The 12875-nt window shown below is 43.4% G+C and overlaps 3 protein-coding genes and 1 pseudogene across 3 annotated transcripts in view; 2 read left to right on the top strand and 2 right to left on the bottom strand.

Annotated features, from left to right (window-relative positions):
• Positions 1–12875, top strand: part of LOC118903232 — a 58234-nt gene that overhangs the window by 9816 nt on the left and 35543 nt on the right. The window contains exon 3 of the mRNA XM_036868058.1: positions 8371–8729. Within this exon, the coding sequence (XP_036723953.1) occupies positions 8371–8729 (359 nt within the window). The remainder of the gene's footprint in view (positions 1–8370; positions 8730–12875) is intronic.
• Positions 1049–1581, bottom strand: LOC118903219 (histone H2A type 1-B-like). Its single transcript, XM_036868046.1, has one exon. It carries the CDS (start codon positions 1505–1507, stop codon positions 1115–1117), a length of 393 nt encoding a protein of 130 aa, XP_036723941.1. The 5' UTR covers positions 1508–1581; the 3' UTR covers positions 1049–1114.
• On the bottom strand, positions 6054–6776 carry LOC118903223 (histone H2B type 1-B-like). The gene has a single exon (XM_036868050.1). The coding sequence runs from the start codon at positions 6722–6724 to the stop codon at positions 6344–6346; it is 381 nt and encodes a 126-aa protein (XP_036723945.1). The 5' UTR covers positions 6725–6776; the 3' UTR covers positions 6054–6343.
• LOC118903448 lies at positions 7051–7446 on the top strand (annotated as a pseudogene).

The following is a 12875-nucleotide window of genomic DNA, read 5'->3' on the forward strand; positions in this document are numbered from 1 at the left end:
ATTTACGCTTTCGCTTCCAAAACGTACAGCAGTTACACAAAGCAACGCGGGCACCGCCAACGGCTTGATTTTTTGTGTATTTTTTTTTTTTAAAGTACAATCACCAAAGATATTTTGGAAGTGCTTAGAAAAATTAGATGGGCTGCATCTAAAATGATGCTCAGGTTTTCTTGAGTCTGGCACAAACACTGTGGACAGTCAGGAAGATGTTTCTGACACGAGCGCGAAGTACCAAGGATCTGTAATTTACTCAGTCCCTTCAGGAAATGTGTAATGTTTTTTTTTTTGTTTGTTTGTTTTTTTTTAAAGCTGCATTTTATAGCTACTTTATTTTTATTTATTTATTTATTTTTGGCTGTGTTGGGTCTTCGGTTCGTGCGAGGGCTTTCTCCAGTTGCGGCAAGCGGGGGCCACTCTTCATCGCGGTGCGGGGACCGCTCTTCATCGCGGTGCGCGGGCCTTTCACTATCGCGGCCCCTCCCGTTGCGGGGCACAGGCTCCAGACGCGCAGGCTCAGTAGTTGTGGCTCACGGGCCCAGCCACTCCGTGGCATGTGGGATCTTCCCAGACCAGGGCTCGAACCCGTGTCCCCTGCATTAGCAGGCAGATTCTCAACCACTGCGCCACCAGGGAAGCCCTGTAATGTTTTTATAAAGTTGAATAGATGCAGAGGCTTGGGGTGTTCCTTTAAGTCAACAAAAAATGTTGAAGGTTAACTTTGAAGAATACAGCGCTTTTCACTATACTGAAAGTGAGTATACTTTCCTCACTCTCCAGTGCGAAAAACTTTCCAAAAGTCACCGCTGGAACGAAGAGGAAAGTAGTTTGACTATAAACTGATTCACCTATACTTAATCCGGTCAATTTAAACTCGTGTGGCTTTCCTCACAGCTGGTGTTTTCGCACATATTCTTATTGATTTCCCTTAGGACACTCACTTATTAGCCGTGATTTTTCTCCTGATGTCACAACCCTCGTATGGGCAGAACTGAAAAGCATGACAGCTCTTTAAAAGAAAAGGGTGGGTGGCTCTGAGAAGAGCCTTTGTAAGTTGACTTTTTTCTTTTTCTTGGATAATGGAAAACAAAAATGCCGTGCAAAAGTAATAAACACTTTATTTGCCCTTGGCCTTGTGGTGGCTCTCAGTCTTCTTGGGGAGCAGTACCGCCTGGATGTTGGGCAGGACGCCGCCCTGAGCGATGGTCACGCGCCCCAGCAACTTGTTAAGCTCCTCGTCGTTGCGGATGGCCAGCTGCAGGTGGCGCGGAATGATGCGCGTCTTCTTGTTGTCGCGGGCCGCGTTGCCCGCCAGCTCCAGGATCTCGGCCGTCAGGTACTCCAGCACCGCCGCCAGGTACACCGGCGCCCCGGCGCCGACACGCTCGGAGTAGTTACCCCTGCGGAGCAGGCGGTGCACTCGGCCTACGGGGAACTGGAGCCCAGCTCGCGAGGAGCGGGTCTTAGCCTTAGAACGAACCTTACCACCCTGTTTACCACGGCCAGACATAACTACTACTCCTCTACTTAAAAGCCTTCAAAATAAAAAGCAAACAGTAAATAAAACTAAGGCGAGAGCAATATTTATACTAACCAGAGGTAGGCTTGTGCTAGTTTCCCATTGGCTACTATTTAATAACCAATGGGAAGTCAGAACCTGCATCCTTCATTTGCATACAAGGCTTCCGTCTAGTGTGAGTTTTCCGTTTGCTCCAATCTCATACAGTCTGGTGGGCTTTTAATACTGTTAATCTGGAGTCTATTTGGTTTTTTCAAAGCACTGTTCTTAAATGCAGTCAGAAGCAGGAGTGATTATTCTTATTGTTCTGACTTTTTGCTATTGAAATTGTGACTCATGATTTTTGGAAAGGAATAAACGCAGAACAATTTCGAAACATAATATTTAAGAGGGAGGTACTTCTATTCCCAGTGTTACTTTAACTTACCTAACTCTTTAACTCGTTTGGCAGGAAAGAGGGAGAAGAGGAAACAATTAATTTTTTGTCCTGGCCCAAGTCTTAAACTATCTGAACAATGAAAACTGAAGGCAAGAACTGGATGATCCAGTAAATCTTCCGTTTCATTCATAGCTTACTTATGAGGCCTTCCAGGATCACCTGGGAGGTATGTAGAGTGAGTACTGTCCTCATTTTAGAGATTGTGAAACTGAGAGACCCAGTTTGTTTGCCTTGGCCAAGGTTAATGGGACCAAGGACAACAAAATCCTGGCTGAAAAACTTTGTCGTCGTTCCCCAGTGCCACCTCTCAACCTTCCTACCCTCCCTCTTTTCTCACTTGGCTACCACACACAGGATTCTAATTACTTTAGAAAACTCCTCCATCATTCTCCATATCGTACTGCACTTCTTGCAGTTAGAGTGCTGAAAATTTTGCAGTACATGAGGACTCCTAAGAAATGAGAGAGAACAAACACCCCACAGCACATAAATACTCAAAATGAGATTACAGTATATTACTATAAAACACTATATTAATATTACTACAGAGTGTTTGGTCTTAAGCTCTCATGTTGAGGAACATAAAATTAAGAGAAATTACCGAGGGAGATCTTGCCGTTTTTTCTTTTAATGGTCCATGAAATAGAAATAGATGGGGCCCAGATGGAGGCGGATTACTATTTCAGGAATTTCTGAGGACTCCAGCCTAAAAGTCTACTAACTAACAGGATGGTAAAAGGAACAAGAGCCTGGGTGTGAGAAAATTACTTCTAAACCAACTCGGTCAGAGAACTATATTTTGATCCAGGCAACCAAGCAGGAGAGTAAAGATGCTCATTTCCTGTTTCTTTTTTTACCTTCTCTCAAGTCTTTTGACTCCTATGACGTTTTCTCTTAACAATATTCACTTCCATATTATTTATTATCTTTACCATGGACAACAGCAATATACATCAACACTGGCTCAGCCGTGTCTGAAATGTTTCAAAAACCGTGATGGAGATGTAAAAAGGTATCTCAGGTGCTGCCTTGAAGACTTCATACTCTCTTTTGAAAAGGGCAGGGGGTGGGGAGGTGGGGGGTTGTATACCTGAAGTTTAAATAGTACAGCATTTTTTGCATCCAAAACTGAAGGTTTTAAGCAATAAATATTATAAGAGCACATGGAGAAGAGTAATCACTGTGAATCAGAACGGTCAAGAGAACTCGAAAGAGATGTACATTTAGCATTTATTCAACATAAATAAGTAGTGCCAGAGTGTTCCAGGTGATGACATGGTGTGACCTTGGGGTCGCTGGGGAGGAAAAAATTTTCCTCTACCCTTCTAGGTTCTTCTGGCTGGTCTAAGAATTAAATTGACATGAGACAAATTAACAGGAAAAAGTTTAATTTCATTTGGGGGTCGGACACAATAAGAAAAATGAGACCCAAGGACAAGTTAGGCAGTTGAGGCTTGTTATGCCATCTGAGAGAAGAGGTTAGGGGCTTGGGACTTCAAAGGGTAGGAACGCATTTCACAGGAAGATGAAAAAAAGAAAATGTTTTGTGAACAAATGTTTGCTGGGCCAAACAGAAACAATGGCACCCAGAAAAAAATTTTAATGAACAGTCTTTGCTAGGCTCCCCCCTGTCTGCACACCTCGTTCAAATTATACTGTAGTTATCTAGGGTGAGAGCTGCCTTCCTGGAACAGGTTCTCCATCTAAAATTCTTTTAGGCATTTAGGGGGAAGGTCAAAGCTTCTTCTTGCATCTTTTGGGCCTTGATTGCTTTCAGCTCTAAATTCTCTGCATGACAAAGTGGCACATCTTGGGAAGGCCTGCCCTGAAACCCATCACTGCCATATCAGTTTAATTATTAGACCAACCGAAGAAAATTGTTCCCCCTCCTACAGAGGCCACATGGGGATCCTGAACTTCCAACCCCTCCCCAGCAATAATGAGGCACCTCTTCCCTGTCAATGTCAAACAGGCTGAGCAAGAAACTTGGATGCCACTCCCACCTGACAATGAGGCAGTGCCCCTCCTTCTACCCCAGGCGGGAAGGGGGCTGGGAAGGGGGGAAGGTCTCCTAAACCTTAAATTTAAATAAGATGTAGAGTCTCATAACAATACCCAAGATGCCCAGGATAAGTTTATTTTACAAAAAGATCACTGTCATACCAAAGCCTCCATTTGAGTGAATAAAGATAATCAACATATATTAAGACCAAGAGACACATATGTTAGAATTCTCCAACTAGGATTCTAAACCAGCCATCATAAAAACACTTAAATGAGCAAAGTTGGTGCCTCATCAGAATCAGCTGGGGAGATGTATGAATTTTATTTCTGGCTTCTCACCACTCCCCACATAGTTTTGGAGTCTAGCCCTGAGTCCAGGAATCTGATTTTTAATTTCCTTTTTGCTTGTTAAAGATCAGCCAGGTATCAGTATAGATGTCAAAAAGGCCTAGCTTTGAGTTTAGGGGACCCAGGTTTTGGTTTGGGCTTCTTATTTAAGGGTATAGTTTTAGGTAAAATATCAACTATTAGGAATAAGGGGGAGAGAGGAGAGAAGAAAGATAGAAGCAAGCAAGTAGGCAAATATTATGAAAGGCAAGATGGGGAAAAAATAATTCTTACCTCAGGAGATCATTTTGAAGAGGCTGAGATATTATTTCCCAGATCTCACCCCTCCAGGGAGTGATTCTTAAACTGCAGCTTGTGTTCAATAATTTTTTTTTTACGGGGGTTGGGGGGGAAGTAATAATCTAAAAAACAAAAATTTTAACTTCTAAGACAAGCTTCTCTTTCACAACTATGTTTTGTGTACGCTGAGATAAGAAATGCTTCTCATATAGCAGTCACCTGATTTGTGTGGGAGCTGGGAAAAGATCATTTAAATTTAAATTTTCTTTTAAAAGTGGTCCTTTTTGAGAAATTCTACTTCAAGTTTTATTTCTTCATCCAGACACACTGTTGTATGTCACCTACATACGGTGCTCATAAACCAAAGGAAGAGACTTTTCCCCACCTTGTTAATAGGCAGTCAACTGCTGCCCCTTTTCCCGGCTCTTTTTCCCCTCCCCCAGTCCGAGGCCTAGACCAGCCCCAACTGACTCCTTTTCCTCAACCAAGGCCCTTCCTATGGGGATTATTTTTGGAGTCGCGAGTTCTTTGAAAAGGGTTTCCAAGAAAAATCAGCACATTTTCGTCTCCAACTGGGGCCCTCCCGCTCTGCGACGAGGTAACACCAGATGGGGAGGGCGGGAAATTCAAATCCTTTGTCCCTCCTAGAGCTGGAGTGTCACCCTTTCAAGCTCTTCTAGAGGCATCCCTGAACGGTAAATGACCCAAGAAACGGGACCCCAGATTTCAGGAATGAAAGAAAAATTGCAACGGCTTTAGATTGGCTGTTGCCATCAGTAAACAATTCTAATGCGAATTAGAAAATCTCATTTCAACAACCGTGTGAAGAGAGCTGGAGGTAACCCTACAGAAGTGCCCACAGCTTATTAAAGGAACAACAGGCAATTTTGCTTGTTTTCTACATCCCAGGGGAGTTCAGGCTCCCGGGAGAAAATGGCACTTACCTGCCCTTTGTTCCGTCGGGACTCCTCCCCTCCCCTCTCCTCCTCCCCTCCCCTCCTCCTCCCCTCCCCTCCTCCTCCCTCACATTCCCTCCCCCCCTCACACCTCCACCCCCGCTCCCACCGCTCCCCCCACACCTCCCCTCGCTCCCCTCACCCCTCCCCCGTTCCCCCTCCCCTCCCCCCCCGCCCCATCCCTCCCCCCCTCCCCCCCGCCCCCATCCCTCCCCCTCACCCCCCGCCCCCATCCCCTCCCCTCACCCCCCGGCCCCATCCTCCCCCTCACCCCCCGGCCCCCATCCTCCCCCTCACCCCCCGCCCCCCATCCCTCCCCTCCCTCCCCCTCACCCCCCGCCCCCATCCCTCCCCCTCACCCCCCGCCCCTGAAAAGACAGCCTGGATAATCATCTCCTCAGGGGTCTCTACTCTCTGAAATCCCCTAACCGCTTCTTACCAAGGAGGGACATTCCCATCACCATTAGAAATTTCAGGAGGCTTTGTAGAAAGGAGTGAACACTTTCACAGCTTAATAAACATCTGGAAATTTAAATCCCTGGGGGAAAAAGTGAGTTTGTTTTGAGTAATGCGACACCAGTAATTCATGTCTTTAAAGCCGATAACCTTCCAAGTCGCTTCGGGCTTATGGCTCCAAAATTGCTTCAACTATCAACACCACCGGAAAAAAAAACCTGAAAGTAATATAACCAGTAGAAAACCGCATTCATCATCAAAAAAAACGGAAGTTTCAGCTCTTCTTCGAAAAAAGTGGGTGGCTCTGAAAAGAGCCTTTGGATTAGAAGTGCCTAATACAAGCACTTACTTGGAGCTGGTGTACTTGGTAACGGCTTTGGTGCCCTCGGAAACAGCATGCTTGGCCAGCTCTCCAGGGAGCAGTAGGCGCACAGCCGTCTGGATCTCCCTAGATGTGATCGTGGAGCGCTTGTTGTAATGCGCCAAGCGCGACGCCTCACCCGCGATGCGCTCAAAGATGTCGTTGACGAACGAGTTCATGATTCCCATGGCCTTTGATGAGATGCCGGTGTCTGGGTGGACCTGCTTCAAAACTTTGTATACGTAAATAGAATAGCTCTCTTTACGACTACGCTTGCGTTTCTTCCCGTCTTTCTTCTGTGCCTTAGTAATGGTCTTCTTAGAACCCTTTTTAGGGGCCGGAGCAGATTTCGATGGCTCTGGCATAGTTCTTCCGAACAGCTGCAGCAAACGTTAAACCGCCTTTTCCACAACTAAAACTAGTAGTGCGAAGAGTTCAGAACCCATTTATTTATAGTTGTTCAATGCAAATGAGCAATCAAGAGTTCTCACTTTTGATTGGATAACAGTAGTACTGGTTCACTAAGGGCGGGAGGGGTAGTTTATGCAAATAAAGGATACACTATTTGTTTTTCTATTGGATAGAAAAACAGCATACTTTTGACCAATCGGATAGCTTACTGGGGCATCCCTGTACTGTCCGTAAAATGATTTGTTCATATGTCATCCAGCGTTTTCTCCTTTTGCTCACAATGTTTGTTGTTAAATTGTATAAAGTAATTACGTTTGGACGTGGTGAATAAGTAGGCAAGATTAGGGCTAAAGCTAAAACTCGATCTTCCCCAGCTGGTTTGCAGTTCCCAGTAGGCCGCGTACACTGGTTGCTCCGTAAGGGCAACTACTCCAAACGGGTCGGTGTCGGGGCCACCGTGTACCTGACGGCCGAGATTTTGGAGCTGGCGGGCAGCCCGACCCGCGACAACAAGACGCGGGTCGTTCCGCCCCACCTGCAGCTGGCCATCTATAATGAGGAGTTCAACAAGCTGCTCGGTAAAGTCACCATCGCTCAGGGCGGCGTTCTGCCCAACATCCAGGCTGTGCTGCTGCCCAAGAAGACTGAGAGCCACCGCAAGACCAAGGGCAAGTAAAGCCTAGACAAAATACGAAATTCTTTTTTATAAACTGTCTAGAAGTTCTTTTCAGAGCCATCTACGTTTTCATTAAAAAAGCTGGTAGCCAGGTTATCTATCTCTGTTTTGTAAAAGACAAAGTGACGTCAAAACACTGACTTCCAGGGAAATTGGACTTCCCACAAGCATTATTTTAGTGCATACCGGGTGAAACTTCTGTAGTCAACAAAAGCGTTTCTAAAGAGGAGGCGGAGCATCGCTCGGGCTTGAGAATAACAAAAAGCAAAGAAATTTTCCTTTTGCCAGTAATAACCCTGTTCGGGCTCTCAAGGCTGTAAATTTAAGCAAAATCTATTTTTTTATGACGAAAGTTTGGTTGCGGTCCAGTGTGTATCTGTCATCAAATCGGTCTTTACATGTGATTTTTTGAATCATCCACCCAGTGACACTGCCATGTAGTTTCACAAAAGAAAAACTCGGGGTTAGGGGAGCTGTGATGACCAGAGAAAGTGGCAGTCCTGGCGGTTCGAGATTTATTTAAACCTAACCCAGCTGTCTAGGGGAGAAAAAACAATTGTACTCAATTTAGTGTGTGGACCAGCAGTATTGACAACCCGCGAGCGTGTCAAGAATTGAGATTATCAGGGGAACTCATCAACTGAATCGGAAGTTAACATGGTCCTTAAATGTCTCGTTATGCACGCTGTAGTTGGCGGCAGGATGAAATAGAACGTATGAAAATTCCTTCAGATCCCAGAGGCAAAAAAAGGCACCGGGAATGGGTGGTAAAGTAATTCATCCAATCAGATTCTCTAGTAATTAATTCTCCTTCCCCGTCACCTTTCAGCCAATGGTTTTATCGCGCGGTACTTTTGAAAAACTACAAGACCAATCAGAATGCTTCTAACTATATTTAAAGACAACTGCCTAAGCCTGCATCAGACTGTGGGTGTGTGGTCAATCACTTGTCATGGCTCGCACTAAGCAGACCGCTCGCAAGTCGACCGGCGGCAAGGCCCCGCGCAAACAGCTGGCCACCAAGGCGGCCCGGAAGAGCGCACCGGCCACGGGCGGCGTGAAGAAGCCGCACCGCTACCGGCCCGGCACGGTGGCCCTGCGCGAGATCCGCCGCTACCAGAAGTCCACGGAGCTGCTGATCCGCAAGCTGCCGTTCCAGCGGCTGGTGCGCGAGATCGCGCAGGACTTCAAGACCGACCTGCGCTTCCAGAGCTCGGCCGTGATGGCGCTGCAGGAGGCGTGCGAGGCCTACCTAGTAGGGCTCTTCGAGGACACCAACCTATGTGCTATCCACGCCAAGCGCGTCACCATCATGCCTAAGGACATCCAGCTTGCGCGCCGCATCCGCGGGGAGAGGGCATAAAGTTATCTCCCTAATTGAAAAAAGGCTCTTTTAAGAGCCACCCACAATTTTACTTAAAGGCGGTTGTGACATGATTGCTGAGGCATTAGAAATCACTAATGGTGGAAAGCGTATAGTAAAAATTCAAGTAAGAGAATTTAGTATTCGTAAAAACCAAAGTAAGCCTTTATTCGGGTTAGAGTTATTCAGGGAATTATCTCTGATAATTAAAATACTGTCTTAAGGTCAATTGGTCTACCTAAAATGGAATTGTAGCTCAGGCAATAGGAACTGACCTCAGTACTCACCAGCAGACATCCACTAAATTTATGTAAACTTAAGATTTGCCTATGCATCTTAAAATCAAGGGGGTTTGAGATTGAAGGGTACCAACTGTAGAGCTTTTTTTACCCATGCCCTCTTTTAATACAAAGAACATTTATTTAAATGTTAATTTTTTAAAAACATTTCCACATATTGATGTACAATGTAACTGATGGAGCAGATGGTTTTCTGAGGCTTAAGGCTTACACAACGCGGTGACTTAAAACTACAAACAAAATTACAAAGTAGATACTGAATATAATGAGAAAATAAATTAACAAATTACAATTTTACAAAAAGACAAAACCATAGCTATCACAAGATTCAGAAAAATAGCACATTTTATTAAGTTGAATACACACTGTAATGCTTTATTTTCCTATATTTTTGACAGCATACTCTGATTCCCTCTTTAAAGGAAAATTGTTTAGTAATATTTTCTATAGAGTGTAGACAGTGGGAAGAGAATTCAGTATTCCCTCTACTGTGGTTGATCACAATTTGTTTTATTCCCTTGATAACTTAGAAGAATTTCAGTTTCAAAGCACTGTAGGTGGTGTCAAGTTTTTAGGATTGTTTTCAAATTTGGAAAATCCTCTGTCAAGCTTCTTTCATATGTGAATTGTAAAATTTGGAAGAATTCTTCACAGACCAGCTTCTGGCTCTATACATTTCAAATCTCAATTCTCCCCTATGCACTCACTCCCAGTGCTAGGTACATGGATATATGACATCTAGTCCCATATTTCCTTGCCATTAATCCAGGTGAGTTTATCAGTGGGCAGTAGGAGTATTCCTTGAAGCCATTCTTAGATCGGACTGGCTAGCAACAACAGAACTATCAATATATATGAGCACATCTGCACATCACTTTATATATGTCATTAACCCCAAACAATATAGATGCAAGTAAATTTTCTCAAGTCCCAAATATTCTCATCAACATCCCAACATAATCAGACAAAAGGTGAATTGTAACAGAAGAGAAGACTGAATGGAAATAAATGGTTTTTACCAGCTGTGATTAAAATCTGTCAACACTGCAATTAAAAAAAAAAAGTATTTTTTAAATGAGGGCAAGTGAACATACTATACTCCCAGGGGCCCCTCCCAGGACCTTGGAAGTACAGGGTCTGACACTTGAGTTTCATTATCTTCAGGGTAAATCTGCTTCTCAGCACTTGCTATGCTTTTCCAAATGACACATGGCCTTCCTTGCCCTCCTACCACTCTGTTATACCACACCTCAGCAGAGTGCCCTGTTGAGAAACACTAGTCTCAGATGACTCAGGACTCTGAGATAGAGTCAGCATAATTATAGGATCAGGTCAGCATAATTATTTCCTTGGAAACATCTAGATTCTACTCCAGAGCAAGTATCCTCTTGCATGTTCCTTTCAGCATTTACTATAGATCTATATTGTTCAAGACGGTAGCCACTAGCCATATGTGGCTATTGAGCACTTGAAACACGGCTAGTCCAAATTGAGATGAGCTTAAGTGTAAAAATACATACCAAATTTCAAAGAGTTAGTATGAAAAATAGAATTTAAAATCTCCTTAATATATTTACCTTAGATGACTTGTTGAAATATTTTTATTTTAGTGGGTTAAAATATTATTAAAATAGATTTTACTTGTTTTACTTTTCTAAAATGTGGCTACTAGAAAATTTTTGATTACTTATGTGGCTCATTATATTTGTGAGGAACAGCACTCATACATGGAGGATAATTATACTGGCTCACTGATCAGATATTAACTCATTATGTCCTTAATGTGACCAAGCCTCAGTAATAATGGCACCTACCTCAAGGTGCTGTGACAAGAATGTGTTTGAAAATAAATGAAGAGTGTTCAGCAATAGTGCTTGGCACCCTTGTAAGTTAGTGCTCAAGAAATGCTAGCTGGGCTTCCCTGGTGGCGCAGTGGTTGAGAATCTGCCTGCTAATGCAGGGGACACAGGTTCGGGCCCTGGTCTGGGAAGATCCCACGTGCCACGGAGCAGCTAGGCCCGTGAGCCACAACTACTGAGCCTGCGCGTCTGGAGCCTGTGCTCCGCAACAAGAGAGGCCGCGATAGTGAGAGGCCCGCGCACCGCGATGAAGAGTGACCCCCGGTTGCCACAACTAGAGAAAGCCCTCGCACAGAAACGAAGACCCAACACAGACAAAAATAAAAAAAAATAAAAATAAATTTTAAAAAGTTAAGTACATTGGAAATTGGAAGTAATGTTAAAAAAAAAAAAAAAAAAGAAATGCTAGCTGTCAACAGTATTGCTGTTACCACTGTGCCCTATATCCCTGTTCCCTTCTGAAATTCTCTAATGATGTAATCACATCTTGTACTGGACCTGTTCCTCTCTGGCATGGATTTCAACCACAAAGTTACCTTTTACATCTCCCTCAGGCTTAGAAGAAATGATATCTAGAGCACTGCCTAGGGGAAGTAATGGGATATTTAATTTTTCAGCCATGAGAGCACTGTGTATGTACAGAAAAAAAATTTTTTTACAATAATGCATTACAAGGAACCTTTAATTTCTGTGTACACTTCCAAAGTACAAGAACATTTCATGAATTTTCATCATTATCAGTCAGCAGTTTAGTTTATGCAGTATTCATTGCCATTTTTGGCTAATCAGCCATGTTTGGCCAATTATTTGAGTATATTATTGCTGTTGTCAATATTATTTTATAATAATAAGTGAATACTGAAAATAATATTAATAATGTAAAAATAAAATATAGGTTTTATAAACTAAACAAAATCGTGACAAAGACCTTTTCGTTAAAATAGCCAATTTTTAGAATTGAATGAATGTCTTATTAGACCCAAGCCAGTAAACTATGTGAACAGTTGTGAGGGAATGGAACAAAAAGAACACGGACAAAATTGAGGAAACATTGTTGAAGACTATCTAAAGACTAGGTAAAATTAGAGATTTTTAACAATAACTTAGCTCTCTGTGAATCAACTCTTCCTGCAGCCTTACTAAAGAATGGTTATATTTGTTTTTGAGGAATATGTTTTACTTGAAAGTAAAGGACATGTTTCAACTATGCAAATACGTTTGCAGGAAACATTCAATGACAGGATCAACTGTATATAAACCCAATAAATTTACACCCCAAAGGGCATTCACAAGAGGTTTGAAGAAAAATTAGAGAATCAACTCTCTTTGCTTAGGTTGATTCCTTCCCTGCCTCTTAGAGCTGATGTGAAATCAAGCAAATGGGTGGACTTGAAATTATTTGAAGGAGAAAGGGAAAATAGAAGTACATGGTGCTATTACTATAAGCCCTATCTGTGATTATATTTGGAGTGTCTTTATTAGGTTTCCTGGTTGTTGCAACTTGACCCAACCTGAACTAAGTGGAGAGGCCCCGGTGGCAGGAGTTCAGGTGGCTCAAAGAACCAGGAACTCAGGAGGTGTCAGGAACCCAGATCTTGCAGCACTCTCTGTACATCTCTCATCTCTGCTTTTCTACACACTTTGGCTCCATTCTACTCTTTTTATCCAGTAGATCTCTTGGTTTCTCCTACACAGTGACTAAGACGAGGAATGAACTCCATTGCTACTACCACTAATGCAGGAAATAACAGATTCGTCCTTGTGGCAATGGTTGAAGAACTGAGCTGCAGGTCTGCAGAAGCCCCTGACCCGGGAAATTGTCTTGAGAAATTCTCTGCCCACCAGAATAGAAATAGGATGCTGGACTTTCTCTATCCAGGAGAAACGCCATGAATATGAAAGAATCCA

Source organism: Balaenoptera musculus, chromosome 11 (genome assembly GCF_009873245.2).
Source record: "Balaenoptera musculus isolate JJ_BM4_2016_0621 chromosome 11, mBalMus1.pri.v3, whole genome shotgun sequence".
Taxonomy (NCBI): domain Eukaryota; kingdom Metazoa; phylum Chordata; class Mammalia; order Artiodactyla; family Balaenopteridae; genus Balaenoptera; species Balaenoptera musculus.